General features: G+C 40.4%; 1 protein-coding gene across 2 annotated transcripts in view; it reads left to right on the top strand.

Moving 5' to 3' along the window:
* Positions 1–22,457, top strand: part of LOC111144955 (mitochondrial calcium uptake 1) — a 245,703-nt gene that overhangs the window by 195,106 nt on the left and 28,140 nt on the right. For both annotated transcript variants that reach the window (XM_022499577.1, XM_022499576.1), the window contains 2 exons: positions 7,177–7,314; positions 19,318–19,426. In XM_022499577.1, the coding sequence (XP_022355285.1) occupies positions 7,177–7,314; positions 19,318–19,426 (247 nt within the window). The remainder of the gene's footprint in view (positions 1–7,176; positions 7,315–19,317; positions 19,427–22,457) is intronic.

Below are 22,457 nucleotides of genomic sequence, written 5' to 3'. Positions count from 1 at the left end.
AGGAAGAAGGTAAAAGAAAGCCAGGAGTAAGGTTATTCTGAACAAGATAAATTAAAACATCTCCTGTTCTTACTAGAGGTAGGCCACAAATTTGACTCCAGGCTTCCAGTAACCAGGATAAAAAAGGAAAGATGATTCATGGTGCACTTAAGATAAGAGCAAATCAACTGTTCTGATGGAGACCAGAGGGAAATTTCTCCTCAGATTAACTGTGCAGGCAAGTTACTTACATTCTCTCTGCCTGTGTTTCCTCCTCAGTAAAACAGAGTAACAATACCGGTTAATACGGTGTTGTGCGGATTACATAAGGTTACGTTCCCTGGACAGCACCTACCAGGTAATAATCACTCAAGTAGGTTACTGATTAGCCATAATGAATGACGTTCTCAAGGGTGGCTCAGTTGTTTAAGCGTCAGCCTTTGGCTTAGGTCATGATCCCAAGGTCCTGGGGGTTCCCTGCTCAGTGGGGAGTCTGTCTCCTCCTTCCCCCTGTGCATGCACTGGCTCACTCTCCGTCTCTCTCTGTGTCTCTCTCAAATAAATAAATAAATAAATACCTTTTTTTTAAAAAAAGTGTTCTTACAGAAAACATTGTCATGAAAGTAGATACCATTATGGGAGAAATGGAAGGGTCACCCTCATCTCAGGTAGGAAATCCTCTCAATTGTAGGACAGTGTTGTAAATTAATGTTCTAGTGTTCTTTTTGTGTTCACTTAATACATATTTATCAGGCACATCCTTTATGCACGTTTTCTGTCTGGTAATAGATGACCAGGATAAATATTCAGCCAACTGTAAGTAGTCTAATCTTGAAATTGTTCTAATGTGTTGAATAATAAATAAAATTTGTTGTGTTTACTTTTTCTGCTTTTCAAATATAAAAGTAATACTCTGCAATCAAAGACTGGTCAAAAGCAGTTATGAAAAGAACAGTGAGAAATAGTAATTGAACTTAGTTAACACCTGCTAAGAACAGAATAATTAATTGAGGCTTTTAGCTTCCTGGGAAGCGATATCATGGTGATAAAAATATTGCCACATTTATTGAATGCTAACTAAGCACCAAACTCTTTGCTTAATTCTTTACATATAATACCTCATTTAATCCTTACAGCACTTTGAGCTTGTGAATATTATCTCCATTTTTTTGGCAGGAAGATTTTGAAGCCTTATAGGAAGTAAGCCACTTAGCTAAAGTCTCAGCAGCAAATACGGGTTCAACCCAGGCCCTGCTGGTTCTAAAGCCCTTGTTCTAAGTCACTTTAATATATTACCTTTCGTAGAATGAAACCAACTTACCATATCTTCAAACCCCTTGTTCCAGATCTAAAGCATTTTTTCCCGGACACCCTCAGTCAAGTATACCTTGGTTTTTACTATCCTGTAATAAGTTCATGTATCAGTCTTGTTATCTTCTGGTTTTGATTGTCAGACTGAAAAGTTAACCTTCTGGTTTAACTATATGTAGTTGACACTCATGCCATTTAGTCACTTCATTTGATCACCATCCTGGACTTAAAAATAATTTTAAAATGGAAGATATCCTTGGTTTTGAAATAGAAAAGTTTGTTAGTTTAGTTTGGTGTGATATTAGTATTGACAGTGAAGATGCATCTTGTATTTAATCATCAAGAAAATTCAGAATCCAGGCAGTTTGACCTGGGGCTCTCTGATGTCCCCTCCCAACTATAGAAACAGATTTCCCATTCCGACAGTGAAGTGTGTATGTCATGCGCTCCGAGTGGGTTTGCAGTAGAGGACATGGCCTGTCATTGTTTTGCCTTTTTATGGACATAACAGACAGTTGTCCTGAGACTCCTGGTAGGAGCAGCAATGGCATGGTGAAGATCCCAAAAGACAAATACTTGGGGCACCTGGCTAGCTCAGTCAGTAGCGCAAGTGACTGTTGATCTCAGGGTCATAAGTTTGAGCCCCACGTTGGGCATAGAGATTACTTTAAAAAAAAAAAAAAATCAAAAGACAAATACAATGAAGTTGAAAAACAGATGTATTCATCTCAGTGGCTTAAGATTACTCTATATTAATTGCATTGTGTGGTTCAGAAACTAGAATAAGCCTATTAAGAAAATTATTCTGAGGGACACCTGGGTGGCTCAGTGGGTTAAGCCGCTGCCTTCGGCTCAGGTCATGATCCCAGCGTCCTGGGATCGAGTCCCGCGTCGGGCTCCTTGCTCGGCAGGGAGCCTGCTTCTCCCTCTGCCTCTGCCTGCCACTCTATCTGCTTGTGCTCACTCTCGCGCTCTCTCTCTCTCTCTCTCTGACAAATAAATAAATAAATAAATAAATAGAAAATTATTCTGAAATACTTGTGTAAGGGCAGGATTTACCATAGGAGATAGATAAAATCTCCTGAAAAATAACTGCACAAAAGAGAATATGGTTGAAGTTTACATTTGTTGAAATACATTAATGTCAAATGTCTTTAATAAATTAAGATCCACTTGTAGATACTGATTTCCTTTTATGATTTTTTAAAATTTTTTTTTTGGTTCATAATAAATATTTTCTTCTTTTTCTGGCTTCCCATATTCCTTAAATCATTTCATGTAGATATATAGACCATCTGTCCTTCCAAAAGGCTATTCCTTCTCTCAACAAGGGGCAGAAGTGGAAATAAAAGGCACAATATGGAAAGAAAGCCAGGAAGAATCTTATGGACAGTTTTTTGGCTCCTCTTCTTTGGCCCCTCTTTGCAACCCCCTAGGGAATGACAGGGAGCCAACAGCTTGTATCCATTTGAGAAAGTGATAGTGGCCGCAGAAGAGAAAATGCTAAGCTGTTCACTCTCTTCCTAGACAGAAAAGCAATACAAATGGTGGATGGTGTGCTGGAATGCACATGTTCTGTGCCACAAGACCAAATAGATTGGGATTTCTTATTGAAGTAGAACATAAGAGGCTCTATCAATGTTTGACTAAGTAAAATGCAAGCTAGTCATTTGAATTGCTTCCAAATATACAGCTGGAAGCTCTCTGCATTGTGATAATTTTGTAATAACCTCTCTCCCCAAAGACAGTCTTATGACCTGGGGAATTACATGCACACTGTGCTCCAGGAGTTGCACCCCCAGGTTTTTATAGGCTTAAGATACACGGTTCATCCTGAGAACCACACGGTATCTAGCGATAGCCTGTGAAAATGTAACCCCAACAAAGGTCCTTGAGAAATTGCCCTTGAAGCTCCCGAGTCTCAGCATAGGAGGTCTTCAGCTAATAAATGTTGAATGAATAGCACATTAGTTCGAGCCAGTTTCCATTAGCAGTTTTGTATGTGAAGAAAAACCACTCTCTCCCACCTCCTCCAGCTGCATTAAGATCTCAGAAATAAGGTGCCTGGGTGGCTTAGTCATTAAGTGTCTTCCTTCAGCTCAGGTCATGATCTCAGGGTTCTGGGATCGAGCCCCATGTCAGGCTTCCTGATGAGCAGGAGTGGAAATAAAAGGCACTCCCTCTCCTACTCTTCCTGCTTGTGTTCCCTCTCTCATTCTCTCTCTCTCTCTCTGTCAAATAAATAAATAATTAAAAAAAAAAAAAAGACCTCAGAAATAAGGCAGTCTTGCCTCAAAGGAGCCTAAAAACCTAAAAGGAGAATTGCTGTCTGAAATCAAATTCCAGAGCAGGTAGTGACTTTGAAGTGGGCTTCATGGAGCTGAATTTTCTAGTTTTTAGAAAACTAGAGGTTTCTTTCAGGTTCCAGCCACAAAAATAATGACAATAGTAGAACCCGTTGCCCAAAGTCAAGTCTGAGTCCTCAGAAGAACATTAATAAAAATATTAATTTGAGTATTAGAATTGTCACTCGGAAATTTCTCCTGGAAGTTGTCTTTGTTGTCTTTGAAAATCACAGAGGTGAGGCCTTATGCCCCTGTGGAGAGCAGAGGAATACAGGCCTTTCGTAAGCCTGGAGCAAGCCACTGCTGCTGCTGCTGCTGCTGACATTAAAAACAAGAAGCATTTCATCCTTGAGTCTGTCATGTAGGAGAAAGCCTCAGACTCATCTAATGCAGATAGATGGGATTTCTCCATAGTTGTCCAGTCTCCCAGATGAAGGAAAATGAACACCCTAAATTGTTGAAGCCTGCCTGGGGGAGCGGGGATCACAGCTCCGTTTCTCTCGCCTCTCGAAGCCCCTCGATGAACTGTGCATCTCCAGCTTCTGCCTGGGTACACTTTTCACTGATATCTGATGGAAACATGGCCTTGCAGAACTCTTACCAGTCCTCCCTTTTGTTTCACGGTGGTAAATTGAACCATAAATCAAACTTAAATCGAACACTGAAAACTTTTGATACTGTCAAAACTTAATCAGAAAAATTAATCAGCTCTGTAGAAGTGACAGGGTAACAAAAATGAAGCATTGAGTAATTGAGTTAATAAAAAAAGAGGCCTTCCCTTAATATTGACAATGTTGATTTCTTTGGAAATAGTTTTGAAGTTTTGCTTCAAGAGCAATTTCTCAATAGTTTTAAATATGACCAAGCCTCATGGCTGTGTTAGTTTATCTAAAACAGTGCAGGGCTACCCCATAGAATGAATATGTACCATTGCTTAGAAGGATGAAACTCTGATATTGAGAAAGAATCTTTGGACCCATAACAGAGCTGGGTTATGAGCAGTCCCAGCTCTGCCACAGGGAACTTCCTGTTGCCTCGGTTTTCTCATCTGTAAAACGGAACTGATAATATCTACTCCATAGCGTTGTTAAATGATTAAATGAAGTCATATATGGGCGAAGTTCGTAGCCCATAGTACAGAAAATTGTTGTTGTTGTTGTTGTTAAAATGTAGTTCTTGGGTCCTGCTCACTGATACAGTCTCACTAGGGAGGGTATGAGTGTATATCAACTTACTGTGCTAAGGAAATAAGAATTGAAAGAGCATTTCACTCTTGACTATATATTTCCTTATTTTGTGTCTCATATGTAAGTCTTATCTCCCTACTAGATGAAGTTCCTGAGGACAGAAACTGAATCTTTTCCGTACTCCACAATGACTAACACAGTGCTAGATAACTAGTAGACATTCCAGAAATGTTTGTTGACATGACCTTACTTGGTAAATGTCTTATGTCTTTCTAATATCCCTTTTATGAGAATAGGATTATGCCCTGCCACATAAGAATCTTAAATTTCCTGGTAACCTATTTTCCAATAAAACTGTAGGGATAGTTTACCATCTTCAAATTGTTTTTTCTTTCTAATTCGTTTCTGGGCTCATCTTTGGCCATTTTGTTATTTTTGCATTTATAAGTTTCATTAACACTACAGCTAGCACTGAAATAACTTTGCTGTCTCCTTTTTTTTTAAGAGGGCAGGAAGGGGCAGAGGGAAAGGGAGAAAGAATTGCAAGCAGGCTTCACACCTGGCATAGAGCCTGACTTGGGGCCCGATTTCACGACCCTGAGATCATGACCTGAGTTGAAACCAAGAGTCAGATGCTTAACTGACTGTGCCATCCAGGCACCCTTTCCTGTCTCTATTTTTTAATGAAAATTTTAGTTTTCTGATATTACTGAAATTAGTTAGATGCCCTTTATACTTAACCTTTCCATTTGCATATCTAAATGATTTAATGATTTTTCAGTAGTTTTGTGGTAAGTAAGCATGTCTAATTAAGACATCCTACACTATGTATTTTTTTTTTAAGCTCTGTTGATGTCTTAGTCTTTGATTGCCATTTTGGGGAAAACCTGGAAATGCATTACTTTCCTTTTAAATGTGTGAGTGTATAACAATATTAAGTACAGATTGAGGAACTGATATGACTTTACAAATATACCAGTTGATCAAATTTATAATTAGCTTTTTTTAGAGTATTTTTTAATGGTAATTGGCCTGTTCAGATTTTCTACTTCTTGACTCAATTGGAAGGGTGGGTAATTAATATTTTTCTTAAGAATCTTCCATTCTTGGGGCACCTGGGCAGCTCGGTTGGTTAACTGTCTGACTCTTGATTTTGGCTCAGGTCATGATCTCAGGGTTGTGGGATCAAGATCAGGCTCCATTGGTCTCTGCGCTAGGCATGAAACCTGCTTAAGATTCTCTCTCTCCCTCTGTCCCTCCCCACCCCAAAGATCTTCCATTTCTTGAGATTTAAGATCACAGCCTAAAATTATAAAGTGAATTCATCTTCAGTGTCTGTATTTTTTTTTTAATCTATCATTTCTGATTTTGTATGTTAGGATTTTCTCTTTTGATTAGGCAAACCGAAGTTTTATGGGGACATTTTGGGCAGTTGGAAGATCACCTTTGGCCATACCGTCTAAGATTTGATTTATCGTGTTCCCGTTACCATTCATTCCTAACCATACGTAATTGCAGGTTTTGTGAAAGTTGTTTAAGAGTTTTGTGTCTGTGACTTCCATAGACATCCTTCATTAACATCTTGTTTCTGGCATATTCCCCACTGTCTGAGAGCACCTTCTTCCCACTGTGAGGAGCTTCTGCATGGCCCTCCTCACCTCTAGCGCTCAGTGCTAGTGTTCCTGTCCAAGGGCTCAGTGAGCTTCTGCCAGTGTCCTCCACCATTTCCTGGGAGACTGCACTGATTCCCAGAAGGCAGGGGGATTTGAGAATCGGTGTTTACTACATTCCTTCAATCTGGTCCCATCTGCTCCATAATTAGCTGCCAGTCCTCTAAGTCTGTAACAAGAAGACGGTCTTCCCTAGTTTGATTCCTGGGGGAGGATCCCCCTCCTTTGTCATTCCTTATTGATTATAATAAGTACTGGCAGGGGGCCATAATTAGCTTTGAAGTTATTTCTGAGTAGCAGGGACATGGATGATCCAGAGAGCACTTCTTACCAATAATATTACTCATGAATTGGAATGGAGTTTTAACATTGTTTTTATCCCCACAAAGATGCTCCCGCTCTGTAAGGTGTAAGGTGTTATAGCAGCTCTGTTTTATCCATGAGGATATTGAGGCCCAGAGAAGTTGAGTGACTTTCCTAAAGTCATAAATATTGACAAAGCTGGAATAAGAACCCAGATCTTCTGTTTCTGATTATTTTTTTTCAAATCTCAGTGAGAATTACAGTTCAAAAATAACAGTCTCTATGGCCACCAACTATTTTCTGGCATCCAGCTCGATCATTCCACATTCCATGTCAAAATACTTCGCATTTGACCCCAAGAACACTCTGTTTCTCTCCCAGTTCGAACGCCATGACCCTGTGGATGGGAAAATTACTGAGAGGCAGTTTGGTGGCATGCTGCTGGCCTACAGTGGGGTGCAGTCCAAGAAGCTGACCGCCATGCAGAAGCAGCTCAAGAAGCATTTCAAAGAAGGAAAGGTAGGTGTCTTTGTTTATAGGAAGAAAAGGAACCATGGGAAGGTATGGTTATATTACAAAGGTACTACCATAATGAGAGTGTCATGAAGCAAAGATTATAACTAATTCATCTCTGGTGCTTCAGAAAACACGAGCAGTGGATGAGGAAGAAGGGAGATTACAGAATAAGCCCTTAGGTTTCTTGTTCAAAGGGTGGCACTGTGAACTAGATTGAGAAATTTAAGAGGTACCTGTCTCGTTCAGTCGGTTGAGCATGCAGCTCTTGGTCTCAGGGTTGTGAGTTCAAGCCCCACATTGGACTTAGAACTTACAAAAAAAAATTTCAGAAAGACTATCTGGAGAGAAATTAAAAAGAGAGACTGGTTTCCAGAGGAATATAAGAGTTTAGTTACAGATACCTTGATTTAGGATGCCTATATATGGGGTGCCTGGGTGGCTCAGTCAGTTGGGCATCTACCTTCAGCTCAGGTCATGATCCCAGGGTTCTGGGATCGAGCCCCGCATCAGGCTCTCTGCTTGCCGGGGAGCCTGGTTCTCCCTTTCCCTCCGCTGCTCTTCCCCTGCTTGTGCTTTCTCTCTTTCCCTCAAAAAATATATAAAATCTTAAAAAAAAAAAAATGCCTGTGGACTCTCCAGTTAGAGATGATTAACAGGCACTTGGATATTCACATCTACTTCAGATGACTGAGATAGGTTTGGGAATCATCAATACATTATTCAGGTTAAAGCCGTAAGACATTTATTGTTCTTTTTCCCCCACCCTCAACCCCCTCCATGAGACGTTTAAATAGCACAGGAAGGAAGCAGTTAGAGAAAGTAGTGCAGCTGAAGCCAAGGAAGTAGAGGGTACAGGGACAGAGGGGATCTAGTAAAACAAGATGATAAACATCCATTGGCTTTGGTAAAATGGTAATAATTGATGACCTTTGGGAGCTGTTTATTAGAGTGGAGGACACATTAGAATGGGAAGTAAAGAAGTCGAGAAGGAGAAGATAGGAAGAAATTGAGGAAGAGGGAAGAGGGGCTCCAGAAAGAAGGAAATAGAACATATTCAAAACTCTGAGGCAGTGTATAAGTCTGCTTGGACTGCTACCACAAAACACCACAGGCTGGGTGGCTTCAACAACAGAAATTTATTTTCTCACAGTTCTGAACGCCAGACATTGATGATCAAGGTGCAGGCAAGTTAAATTTCTAATGAAATTCTTCCTGGCCTTTGGACAGCTGCCTTCTAACTAGAGCCTCACAAGGCCTTTCCTTGGTTGTTTGCATGGCAAGAGACAGAAGGAGAGCGAGAGAGCAAGAGCAGGAAAGCACACATGCATACTAGCTCTCTTGTGTGTCTTCTTACAAGGATGCTAATCCTGTCAGTTCAGGGCCCCACCCTTATGACCTTATTTAACCTTGGTTATTTGCTTAGAGGCCCTGCCTCCCAGTATGGCCACACTGGGGGTTAGGGCTTCAGTGGATGTATAAGTTCTGTGATTGAGGGGACACACTGATGCCACAACAGATAGAAAACACAAAGGTCCAGCGTGTGTGAGAAACTGAGAGGGGACTGTTGTGGTTGGAGCATATTAGCAAGGAGGAGAATGGCCTGAGATAAGGTCTGAGAGGGAGATGGGGCCAGCCCGTGCATGGCACGAGTTTGGATTATATTCACAGTGCAATGGGGAGCTATTAAAGGGCTGTGAACAGTGAAATGCTTGTACATTTGTATGTATATTTAAATAAATGACTCTGGATGTCTTATGAAAAATAGTTTGGAAAGGAGCAAACACAGAAGCCAAAAGACTGATACTTGGATGATGAGAGAATTCGGGAAGAGGTGATGGAGCATTTTTTGAGCAGCACTGCAATTGGAAACCATGAGTTGGTGGCAGCACCAGCCAGCACTGCTCTCTGATAGCTTTGCACACCAGCTGCACCTGGTGCAGGAAGGGGCAGATGGTAGAACTGAGTCAGCACTGGGGTTTTGCCAGGGTGTGGGATGGACATACTGAAGCAGAGATCACTGAAGAGGCATACCTCTTAACCGTCACGCACACGCACACGCATACACACATGCACACGTGCCCCAGGTTGCCAGACCTTCTTATTCGCAGCCCAGTACCTTTTCCCCTGGACAGTGATTACCAGTTGGCCATGACCAAAGAAACTGACCTGGCACTAAAATTGTTCTGTCCCTACAGCAGGTGTTCTCTTGGTTATGGGGGGAGGACTCATCATTAACAGAAAGTGACAGAGAACAATCCTGTCTCTTAGAGACAGCTTTTACGGTGCTTAGTACCCAGCTCATATCTGTTAGAAATTATGATTTCCAAAAATTAGTGTTTAGGTGGAATTTTAGCCCTTAGGACAAAAACATGGTATTTGCATTAGGAAACACTCTTTTCTTTTTACCAGACTAATTTTTAAATAAGTTTTGTTCACACATTTATTTGACCTTAAAATAATTAACTGCCATTATAGGCTAATTTGTATTTTACTATTAATTCATATTTTAAAACAATAAATTGTTTGTTGGAGACCTCTCCCTTGAAGGAATAATGTATCTTTGGCAGGAGTTAATTTAGGACCTGGAGACCTTACAGAAGAGCTGTGAAGTAAAAGGACAGTTTTTTTTTTGTCAAATGATAAAAATCTGGGGTGCTAAATTACTTCTGGCCTAGAATTTCCAGGCTGCATTAGCCAGGAGATTGAGATTGATTGCCCTCTCATGTTGATTAACTTTGTGAACATAGCAATTAACTAAAATGAGAGTTAATGAAGGGCCTTTGCTCCTGAGGTTACCAGTCCATCTCTCTAGGACCATGTCTCATTAAAGGGGAATCACCATCTGCTTCCTAATTATTTCTTTTATTCCACTCTGGATTTGTTATCATGAAAATGTAACTTTTCATTTGGCTCATATCAATCATTTTCTGCGTGGGATTCTGCACAGATTATCAACCCAGACCTAAAGGACTGGCGGTCCTAGTGGTAATATTAAGTAAATATTTGCACATCACTTAATGACTCTGCGATGTTTTACTGCCTTTCACATTGTTCTTTCTCTGTCCTTCCAACAGCCTTGTTAGATCTCCTTTTGCCTTTGAGATTCTAGAGACAGAAAGAAAGAGAAATGAATGACCCACCCAGAGTCTGGACTGCAATCCAAGGCTTTCTAGTCCAGATCTTGTCCTTTCTATAGCAGAGTTCTCCTTAGCCATACCCTTTGTCCAAAGCAGTGCTTCTCAAGCCCAGTCTCCCAGTATCTCTTGGGGGATTTTTCAGAAATGCGATTGTTGGGGCCCTCTTCAAACCAGCTAAATCAGCAGCTCAGTGGGTGGGTCCAGGCATCAGTGTTTCTTAAAAGGCTCCCGAGGGGATTCTTGGATGCAGTTTAGCTTGTGAGCCACTGGTCCGGAGGGCTGTCCTCTGTCCGGGTCTCTAGATCTTTTGCCTCTGAGTAATAGCTGGACAGACTGGGGGAACCTGGCATGCTGGACAGATTATTCATGCCCTGAGGAACTGCCGTGTTTCTTATTTAACAAAGACAGTTTTCATTTCTTCCTTCTTTTTATTTATTTATTTTTAATGGGGAGCATGTTTGTATGGCCTTTATTTTAAAAATCAGTCCCTGTCCTCTACCACATTTTTCTCATTCCGTTCACTATTCTTTTTCTTGTGAATAATTCTTCTAGGCCAAATCTGACTGAGCTCTAAAATTTGCCTATTTTCCTTCCTCCATATTGTCTTCTCATTAAAAGAATTTTCTGAGACTTTATAAATGTAATTCACAGGGATGGTTCTCTATGCTTAAGAGCACAAAAGCTGTAAGCTTTAATAATTTAGTGAATTCACTTAAGGCTGAATTGAAAATGATACTGAGTTCAATGTCAGACATTGCTATGTGCAAGACACTAAGCTAGGTGCTGTGGGAAAGATAAAAGATAAACAGAAACCATCATCTGTCCCCAAGAAATACATAGTCTGTAATAATTGAGTAAGAAAACATATATACACACACACACAAAGAACTATGTAATTTCATATCCAGTATTTACTGAGCATCCACTCTGTGCTAGGCACTCTTATAAATATTGGGAATACAATAACGAGCAAAAACAAGTCTCTGCTTCACAGAACTTGAACTTGACATTCCTAGTGCTGGGACACAGGTGATAAATAATTATAATACAAGGCAACTCACTTGACTTTGGGCCTCTTGAGAGCATGGTCCTACTCCTGTTTGCATGTCCCCAGTACAGTGAGTGTCCATAAGCAAATCTTTGTCAAACGCATTGGTGAATGTATTAAGTATACATATAAATCTCTGAAGCCTTTTGGGAACACCAACAAGAAAGAGTAGAATCAACTGAAGAGACTAAGATTTCTTGGCAGAGATATAATTTGAACTTGGTCTTAAGAGCAGAGTAGGATTTTGCAGGGTGTCAGCTTGTTCTTTGTCCTCAACTTGCCTTCTGCTCCCTCATCATTTCTCCCCAATGTTGACCCATAATCTTTAAGGTTAGTGAAGGCAGAAGGTCTCATCTTCTGTAATCCCTTCCTGCTGAAGAGGGGTGTAGAAATGTCCCTACCTGTGGGTCAGTATTGGTCAGCTGGGGAACATATAGGGGAGTTAGGAAAGGTGGAAGAAAGAGGGAAAACCCACCTTAGCTTGACAATAGCCAGGCCTCCAGTATCCTGAGAGTTTCTTTAGCATATGAAGGTCCTTTTGGACATCTCCCTTTTTCCTTACCTCCCCCAACTCTCAAGTATATAATCAGTCATTCCTCACAACCCCAAGGCAGCTCTTTCTGCCCAAGGGTCCGGTCCCCGTGCTTTAATAAAATAACCTTTCTGCACACACACACAAAAAAAAAAAGAAAGAAAGAAAAGAAAAGAATGTACAATTTTGACAAGCAAAAGTTACAAAGCAGTTTGCTTTTGTATCAGCATCACCATGTAGTAGAACATCTGAGGTGTGGCCATTAAACTGAAAAGACTAGAACTCTCCTTTATTGCTTAGCTTTGTTTTACCGATTAGCTTTGAAACTTGTAGTTCCCCCAAAGTATTAAGCTGTGAATTACTAGTAAAAGAATTTGTGGATTTTTCCCCTATTATATTTCTGTTTTGCCTCTACTATTAGTCTCATATACTTCAAAGGTATGTGAGTGGTATACTTGTCCCTGTTATCTGTCCCTCAATGTCCTACACATACCAGAAAAGAGAGTATATTTCAGAGCTTAATTGAATAAAGTCATTGCCATTTGCTCTGTAGCAGTGGGCCCGCCGGTTTCCTGAAGACTCAACCTATTTCTTACTGAGTACTTGCCAAGTACTAGGCATTTTACCTATCTTCTCCCTAATTATCACATCTGCGTGATGGATAGAATCCCTGTTTTTCAGACGAAAAATACTTTTCTGAGCCTTAGTTATTTGCCCGAGATCACACAGGGTGTTAAGAGGTGGAACCAGGAGTCAAAGCCAGGACTGTCATTCCACAGTCCGCAATCTTCCCACTAATGAGCCTATTCATTGCCGCTCCTTCTTCTCCATGATTTGAAGAAGCATAAGGGCTTGGGGGAAACAAAACCATGTTGCTAGACCCTAGCCTATAGGGAGATGGCTAGAAAGTTAATTTATGGAAGCATTTGTGGAGGACCTTGAGTACTAGGCAAAAAGTTGAGTTTATCCAGTTGACAGTGAAAAATCACTGATATTTTTGTGAGTAGGAGGAAGAACCTAGGAAGAAAGTGATGTTGCGGGGTGATTAGGTACTTGTAGACATGTAAGTAATAGAAGTGGTTTACTTTCCCCCCACTGCCAGGCAACAGTTGAAGAGAAGTGTGGGGTTTGCAATGGGAAGATGCTTTATTGGAGCAAGATCAGCATAGTTACACTCCTGAAAACGTACCCACAAAATTGGTGACAGTGGCCGCATGTAGGGTGGGAGACTGGAAGACAAGGGTAGAGGAAGAATTTGCTTTGTGCTGTTCATATATTACTCTTCATATATTAAAATAAATGTTTTTTTAAAACTTGAAAAATAATTAAATGTTTTAAAAAACTAAGCAGAAGATGGAGCAGATGATAAGTGATAAGACTGGTACAAGGCTTAGCATATATAGAAGAAAGGGGGCTATTTTATCTTTTCGGTGAGCCATAGAGGGAATTCAGGCAGTGGGATTGATTCCTGGCAGATGGATTTCCTGTGACTGATTAAAAGATAAGGGAAGGAAATCATATGTGACAGTGTGTTGCCCTGTAATCAGGTGTCACCTTCCCCCGTGCCGGTCAGTACTGGGTCCCTGGCATTAACGGACGACTCCAAAGGAAGCCGAATTTTCCTTATCCCTCTTTCTACTCCAGCTGCTTTTTATTTTGTTAACAGCTTTATTGAGGTATAATTTAGGCCATAAAAGTCACCGATTTTAAGTGAACAGTTCAATGATTTTTGGTAAATTTACGGAGTTATGTAGTCATCACTGCCATCCTGTTTCAGAATGTTGGCATCACCCCAGAAAGTCCCCATGCTAGCTTGCAGTCAGTCCCCATTTCCACCCCTGCCCCCAAACAGCCAGGCATCTTTCTTCTGTCTCTGCAGATCTGTCTCTTCTGGACATTTCATAGGAATGCATTCATAAAATAATGTAGCCTTTTGTGTCTAGCTTCTTTCTTCTATCATCCTGTTTTGAGGTTTATCCGTGTTGTTGCTTGTATTCATAGCTTACTGTTTTTATTGCTGAACACAGTAAACAGAATTCCACTGTATGGTTATATTGCTATGAACATTTGCATACAGATCTTTATGTGGACCTAACCGTTCCTTCCTCTTAAGAAAACTGCTAGGAATAGGGGCGCCTGGGTGGCTCAGTGGGTAAAAGCCTCTGCCTTCGGCTCGGGTCATGATCCCAGAGTCCTGGAATCGAGCCCCACATTGGGCTCTCTGCTCCGAGGAGAGCCTGCTTCCTCCTCTCTCTCTGCCTGCCTCCCTGCCTACTTGTGATCTCTGTCTGTCAAATAAATAAATAAATAAAAATCTTTTAAAAAAGAGAGAAAACTGCTAGGAGTAGAATGGCCGGGTTGTATGGAAAAAATGAGTTTAAATTTTTTTTAAGATTTTATTTCTTTATTTGACAGAGAGAGCACAAATAGGGGGAGTAGCAGAGGGAGAGGGAGAAGCACAGACTCCCCACTGAGCAAGGAGCTCCATGTGGAGCTCTGTCCCAGGACCCCTGAGATCATGACCTGAGCTGAAGGCAGATGCTTAACCAACTGAGCCACCCAGGCACCCTAACTTTTTTTTTTTTTTTAATGAAAGCACCAAACTGATTTCCAGTGTGGGTACTACATTTCCACAACAATGTGTGAGAGTTCCAGTTTCTCGACATCTTTATTAAAACTTGTTATTGTCTGTCTTTTTTATTATAGTCATTCTGATAGGTATGTAGTGGTTTCTCATTGTGGTTTGTATTTGCATTTCCCTAATGACTGATGATCCTGAGCATTGTTTCACGAACTTATTAACCATTAAAATATCTTATTTGGTGAGACATCTATTCAGATACTTCTTAAAATTGTATTATTTTTTTTCTCATTATTGAGTTGTAAGAGTTCTTTGCGTAGTTCTGGATTCAAATCCTTTATCGGATAAATGATTTTTAAATATTTTAAAATATTTCTCCCAGTCTGTGTTTTGTCTGTTCTTGCAGTAATTTTTTAAAGATTTCTTTATTTATTTTAGAGCAAGCAAGGGGAGGGGCAGAGAGAGAGAGAGAGAATCCTGAAACAGACTCCATGCTGAGCACGAAGCCCAATTTGGGACTTGATGCTAGGACCCCAAGATCATGACCTGAGCCAAAAAGAGAAAGCAGCTTAACTGACTGAGCCCCCCAGGTGCCCCTGTTCTCTCAGTATTTTGAAGCACGAAAGGTTTTAATTTTGATAAAGTCTAATTTATCATTTTTTTTTCTTTTAGTGTCATATCTAAGAACTCTTTGTCTTACTCAAGGTTATGAAGTTTTTTTTTTTATGTTTCCTTCAAACACTATCAGTTGCTTTTAGTTTTGAAAGACAACTCTAGGAGCACCTGGGTGGCTAAGTCAATAAGCAACTGCCTTGGCCCACGTCATGATCCCGGGGTCCTGGAATTGAGCCCTACATCCTATGGGCTCCCTGCTCAACGTGGAGTCTGCTTCTAGCTCTCCCTCTGCATCTCTCCCTGCTCATGCTCTCTCTCTCTCAAATAAATAAATAAAACCTTTAAATAATAAAAGACAGTTTTATTTGTTTGTTTAACAAACTCTTAATGTTAATTAAATTCATGTTTTAATAAACATAAAGAAGTGTTTCTACTGTCCACACTATGTATATATATTTTTTTAATCACCTAGAGTCCAGTTTTATTATAAGTCCATCTTTCCTAAGGTAGCTAGATAACCAGTTTGTTGAACAGTTGGTCACAGGATAAAATAACTCCTCTTTCTTCCACTTCCCCATAGTGTATCAAGACATTCCCCTTGATACCATGCTTAAGGGAAGGTTATTTCCTTTTGACTTCTATTCTGCAGGTCAGGTCACCTGCCAATGGCTGCGTGGAGCTAATGCCTTCCAGTCTGAACACCTCAACTTGCAGAAAGCACGTTCTCTCACTTTCCATCCACAAACCTCATCTTATAGTCTTATGATAGCTTTCTTGCTATAAACTCCTCTGGATTTTTTGCTAAGTTGTTACAAAGGAATAAGAATTTTGTGACCGGCATCATCTTTTCTTTAAGGACACCTATCTAAATTGTAAGCTCTATAAAATGTCCAAGGCCCATGTCCAAAGCAATTTTATTTCCCTCACTGTTCCTAGCATAGTGCTGAGTTGTTAGGAAGTGCTCAATAAATATTTTTTATTATATCTATATAATAAAAGGTAAAATGTTGTGTATTTCAATTTAATAATGGCATTAATGTGATTTGTATCCCACTGTTTTTCTAAGTCATCAAATGAATAGCCGTTCAATTCAGATTTTTTGCTCTGTCCTTAAATAATTCTCAGCATGAGTACTGTGGCCTCTTGTATTTGATGTTTCACAATAAATTTACTAGCAAACATTAGAGCTTATATGTCAGAGCAGGTATCATTCCCTGTACCATGTGCTTTGTTTTAGGAATTTTATCTTAACCATTTTTAAGTGTATAGTTCGGTGGCATTAAGTACATTCATACTGTTTACAAGCATCACCACCATCCATCTTCCCAAATTGTACTGTACCCATTAAACAACAATTCCTGGGGCACCTAGCTAGCTCAGTCCATAGAGCATGGATCTTGGGGTCATGAGTTCAAGCCCCATGTTGGGCACAGAGCTTACTTTAAAGAAAAAAAGTCCCCATTCCTCCTCCCTCCCCCACCCAGCCCTGGCAACCACCATTCTACTTTCTGTCTCTGTAAACTTAAATAATCTAGGTACCTCATATAAGTGGAATCATATAGTATGTCACCTTTTGTAATTGGCTTGTTTCACCTGGCATAATGTCTTCGAGGTTCATCCATATTGTACCTTATGTCAGAATTTCCTTCCTTTTAAAGGGTGAATCATATTCTATTTTGTTTATACATTCATCCATGTGAATGTATAAATGAAATGTGAAATCCCTCACATTTCAACCACTGCATGTCTTTTGATGGAGGGGAGAGAAGATGGTATTAGTGTATCCATCCACAGGCAGGTGATATTATAGAGCCTGTAGTTCTGGTCCAAGAGAATTCTCCTCTCCAAGGTTGATGCTAGCCTAGTGTTTCCATTAGATAGCATACTAAGGCATTCATATAAGGAATAAGTCCTATCTCCGGATACACTAAGTCAAGGCCAAGGAGAATGGCCTCAAGTTAGGGAAAAACTATTTACTATAAGCCTTCCAGTTCACTGCCAAAAATTATGGAACTTGGCACATAGTAGGTAGTCCATAAATGTTTGAATGCATAAATACAGATGTACCACTGTGCATAATTGCCAGAAACTGGTAACAGTCCAAACAGAATGGATTTTAAAAATGTGGTATATTCACACAACAATAAAAATGAGTTAACTGCAGAATACAAAACATAGACAAATATTAAAGAGAGAAGCCATATATAATAGGATGCATACCGTGTGATTCCATTTACGAAGTTCAAAACAAGCATAATTGAACTGTTTCTGTTTGAGGATGCATAAATAGATAGTAACACTATTTTTTTTTTAATATTTTATTTATTTATTTATTTATTTGACAGAGAGAGAGAACACAAGCAGGGGAAGCAGCAGGCAGGGGGAGAGGGAGAAGCAGGCTTCCTGCTAAGCAAGGAACCCACCACAGGGCTCCCATCCCAGGACCCCGGGATCACAACCTGAGCCGAAGGCAGATGTTTAACCAACTGAGCCACCCAGGCTCACCCGATAGTAGCACAATTTTTTAAAAAGGCAAAGAAGGCGATGAATCCGCTAAAAGTCAGAATAGTGATTAACACTGAGTAAAGGGGCTTATGACTGAGACGGGATATCTCGAGGGGAGACCCAAAGGCTTCAGGGATGCTGGTGATAGTCTGTTCCTTGACTTCAGTGGAGGTTCTCTGGGTGTTCATTGTACAGCAGCTTCTTGTACATTTATATTTTATGCAGCTTCCTATATGGTCATCATAGTCCACAATAAGAAGTTTTTTAGCTCCTATTATTCTAGGGAAAATTATAAAAGATAGTGTGACATAATCACACATACAGTATTTTAGCTCTTCATTTGATTGATTAAGTGAGAAAGAGACCGTTGACCCAGTTTGGAGAGTACCAGAAAAGAACTATATACTGTCAGTAATGAAGTTTCCTTATTTGTAAGTTCCCCTTGTGGATTGCAGGGCTCTCTAGTCTGGGGAAATGGAGATTGGAAGAGGGACAGCGCTCAGTAGAGCCCAGTCAGCATGGGCAATGTTAAGGACCTGATGCTTCATTAAAAGTCATTCACCTCAGCTTCTCTCCAGTGTTACTGACCTCTTAGGAATTGTATTCATTTCCATCTCAGCGTGATGTGTGAGAAGTGGGAAATAGTCAAATAGGAGCAATCCTCACCCTGTAGGGAGACTCCTTTGCCCCTCGTTATACAGCTACTCTCTCTTGAGCCATCAGAGAAAGTCAAATCGGAGATCAGCAAATCCTAGGAGAAGCTTTTGAACAGAGCTTCTTCATTCAGAGAATTTTATCCAATTAAAGTTAAGTGGCAAATTGCTTCGTTAGTAGCTTTTAGATTGACATAATGAACAGCTTCCCAAGTCAAAGCGTTCGCCTGTGTATCACTGACTCTGGTGTTTTTTAATTCACTTAAGCCTCAAAAAGCTTAGCTGGCCTAAAGGTAGATTATTAAAATGGAAGTCCTGACTCCAGTCCAACTTGTTAAGGTGTATAATGTGTAATAAATAGATCAAGAGGCTGAAGCTCATTTAGGAAATGTCATAATAGATACTGTGACTAATTGGAAGGCACATTTAGAAATATTTTCATTAGGGGCGCCTGGGTGGCTCAGTGGGTTAAGCCGCTGCCTTCGGCTCAGGTCATGATCTCAGAGTCCTGGGATCGAGCCCCGCATCGGGCTCTCTGCTCAGCAGGGAGCCTGCTTCCTCCTCTCTCTCTGCCTGCCTCTCTGCCTACTTGTGATCTCTCTGTCAAATAAATAAATAAAATCTTTAAAGAAAAAAAAAAAGAAGAGAAATATTTTCATTAAAGATATCCAGCCATCCCTGTAAACAGCTTCATGTCAGATTTTACATGGGAGGGGAAAGCAGTTAGCCAGCTTGCCTTTCTCAGGGTAAAATGCTAGAGTTGTGTTCCCTTGTTGTATACAAATTAGGCATTTCTTGATGAATTTATGCAGTTTCTGTTCCAAACATAGCATAAATTTCTGACTTACAGACATGAATAACTGCCTACTTCTTTGCATTTTGAGCTGCTTTTTGTTAAAGGTTCCTGCCTGATCTTGCTGTCTTTCTCCTTTCAGGGTCTGACATTTCAGGAAGTGGAGAACTTCTTTACTTTCCTAAAGAACATTAATGATGTGGACACTGCACTAAGCTTTTACCATATGGCTGGGGCATCTCTTGATAAAGGTAATGAAACCCAAAAATGTTTTCTTGAGGGTACACACATTGAATCTGTAATCTGTTAAGTGACTACCCTTCCTTAACAGTAATAGGAGTTTCTCTTGACATTATTTTTTATTTGTTTCCTTTTGTTGCCATTGCCTGAGCCTTGCATTTCACCCTGAGTGTCCAAGCTTAGCAGATGTATTTTCTTGTGTCAAAGGCTGTGGTCAAGGCAGACGCCCATCTTTAGAAACTGGGACTTCTCTCATTGGAGCCAGAGTCATGACATATTTAATATGAAGCTAAAGTCAGTATGCATTTCAATTCATTCTTTGGTGGGAAGCAGTAGTTTGGTTTATTTCCTGTGTTCACATGGTTTAACACGGTTTTTTGCTTTGTTTTTTAGATAAAATCATGGCTCAGAACAGCTTACTCACCCCCCCCCCCCCAAACTGGCTTACTTCCTATAAATTCAGTGCGACTTAGTACAGGCAATGTCAGAGAGCTGAGGAAGTGAAAACATTATTTTTCCCCCAACATTTTATTATGAAAAAGTTAAAACATTGAGAACAGTTGAAGTAATTATTCAGGGAACATCCATATATCCACTTCAGTTAACATTTTTCTGTATTTCCTAGATAGTATCTTTGTGTATGTATTCATCCCTCTATCAGTCTTATTCTTTGATGTACTCAAAGTAAGTTGTAGACATCGGCATGTCTAAATACTTCAGCATGAATACTAACTGAAGTCCAGTATTTTGTTTAAAGTTCCTTTGTGCCCCTTCATAGTCTTTTTCTGCCCCCATGCATGGAGACAACCTTAATCTGTGTATTTTTCTACCATAGATTAATTTTGTTTGTTCTAGAGCTTCTTACAAATGGAATTATCCGATGTATAATCTTGTAAAGTTTCTCTCAGCGTGTTTTTGAGATCCATCCATATTGTCATGGGCAGAGTAGTTTGTCCCTTTTTTGAGTGGTAATTTGTTGGGAGTACTGCTCCACAATCTGTCCATTCTTCCATTGGTTACCTTACCTGTTCCCAGTTACTGGCTATCTTGAATAAAGCTGAGTATCCTTGTGTTAGTCTTTTTCAGGACATGTCTTGCCATTTCTCTCAGATAAATCCCTACGAATGAATCGCTGGGTCCAGGGGAAGGTACTTAGTTTTTTTTTTTTAAACTGTCATTCCCTTTTGCACGGTGTTTTTATATTCCCACCAGCAGTGACAACAGTTCGTGTTGTTCCACATTCTTGTCCACAGGTTGGCAGTATTCTGGAGTGTAGAGAAAGACATCTCATTTTGTTTTTCTTTTGTATTTTCTTGATGACTTCTACTATTGAGCAGCTCTTCTGTGTTCTTATCATTCAGATATCTTTGGTGATGTGTCTATTGAAATCTTTTGCCATTTTTATTAGTTGCTTGTCTTATGATTCACTTATTGAAATTCTTTTTTTTTTTTTTAAGATTTATTTATTTATTTGACGGAGAGAGAAGGATCACAAGTAGGGAGAGAGGCAGGCGGTGGGGGCGGGGAGCAGGCTCCCTGCTGAGCCCGATGCGGGGCTCAATCCCAGGACACTGAGATCATGACCTGAAGGCAGAGGCTTAACCCACTGAGCCACCCATGTGCCCCTATTGAAGTTCTTGATACATATTAGGATAGTAGTGCTTTATCAGTTACATGTATTATGAATATTTTTCTAGACTGTGACTTGCCTATTCACTTTCTTTTTTTAAGATTTTATTTATTTGACAGAGATCACAAGTAGGCAGAGAGAGGGGGCAGTAAGCAGGCCCCCTGCTGAGCAGAGAGTCTGATGTGGGGCTCGATCCCAGGACCCTGAGATCATGACCTGAGCTGAAAGCAGAGGCTTAACCCACTGAGCCACCCAGGTGCCCCGCCTATTCACTTTCTTAAAGGTCTCTTTTTCATTTGCAGAAGTTGGTTTTTTTTTTTTTTTTTTTTTTTTAATTTATTTGACAGAGATCACAAATAGGCAAAGAGGCAGGCAGAGAGAGAGGGATAAGCAGGCTCCCTGCCTTGGAATCATGACCTGAGCCGAAGGCAGAGGTTTAACCCACTGAGCCACCCAGGTGCCTCATTTGCAGAAGTTTTTGTCTGAAGTCTAATTTATTGAATTTTTATTTTTTAATCATTACTTTCTGCTCCTAATAAAACCTTTGTCTAGGGCACCTGGGTGGCTCAGTGGGTTAAAGCCTCTGCCTTCGGCTCAGGTCATGGTCCCAGGGTCCTGGGATCGAGCCCCACATCGGGCTCTCTGCTCAGCGGGGAGCCTGCTTCCCTTCCTCTCTCTCTGACTGCCTCTCTGCCTACTTGTGATCCCTGTCTGTCAAATAAATAAATAAAATCTTTAAAAAAAAAAAAAACCTTTGTCTACCCCCAAACTGTGCAGATAGTCTCCTGTATTTTCTCCTACAAGCTTTAGCGCTTCAGCGCTTACAAGTCTTATATGATCCACTCAAATTAATCTCTGTAGATGGTGTGAAGGAGAGTGTTCCACATAGATACCCAGTTGAACCAGCACCATTTGCTGAAAAAGCCCTCCCTTGTTTTGCTTTGGCACCTTTATCAGAAATCAAATTACCTTTTAAGTGTAGGTCTGTTTATGAGCTCTCTGTTCTGTTACACTTCTCTATAATGTCTCTACCCATGCTCAGTCTGATTACTGTAGCTTTATAGGAAGTCTTGAAGTGTCAGGTATTATTAATCTCTCAACTTCCTTCTCCTTTTTCAAGATTGCTGTAGATATTTTAGGTCCTTTGTATTTCCACTTAAATTTTAGAATCAGCTTGTCGCTTCCTATGTAAAAAAGAGGTGGGATTGGGGCGCCTGGGTGGCTCAGTCAGTTAAGCATCTGCCTTCAAGTCAGGCCATGATCTTGAGGTCCTGGGATCAAGCCCTATGTCGAACTTCTTGCTCAGTTGGGAGTCTACTTCTCTCTCTCTCTCTTTCTGTCCCTCCCCGCAACTCGTGTACGGGCTCTCTCTCTCTCTCTCTCTCTCTCACTCTCTTTCTAATAAAATCTTA

This window comes from Enhydra lutris, unplaced genomic scaffold (assembly GCF_002288905.1).
Source record: "Enhydra lutris kenyoni isolate GAN:26980312 unplaced genomic scaffold, ASM228890v2 scaffoldscaffold12, whole genome shotgun sequence".
Classification (NCBI taxonomy): Eukaryota; Metazoa; Chordata; class Mammalia; order Carnivora; family Mustelidae; genus Enhydra; species Enhydra lutris.
The sequence above is the reverse complement of the archived record's forward strand: the minus strand, read 5'-3'. Positions and strand labels throughout refer to the sequence as shown.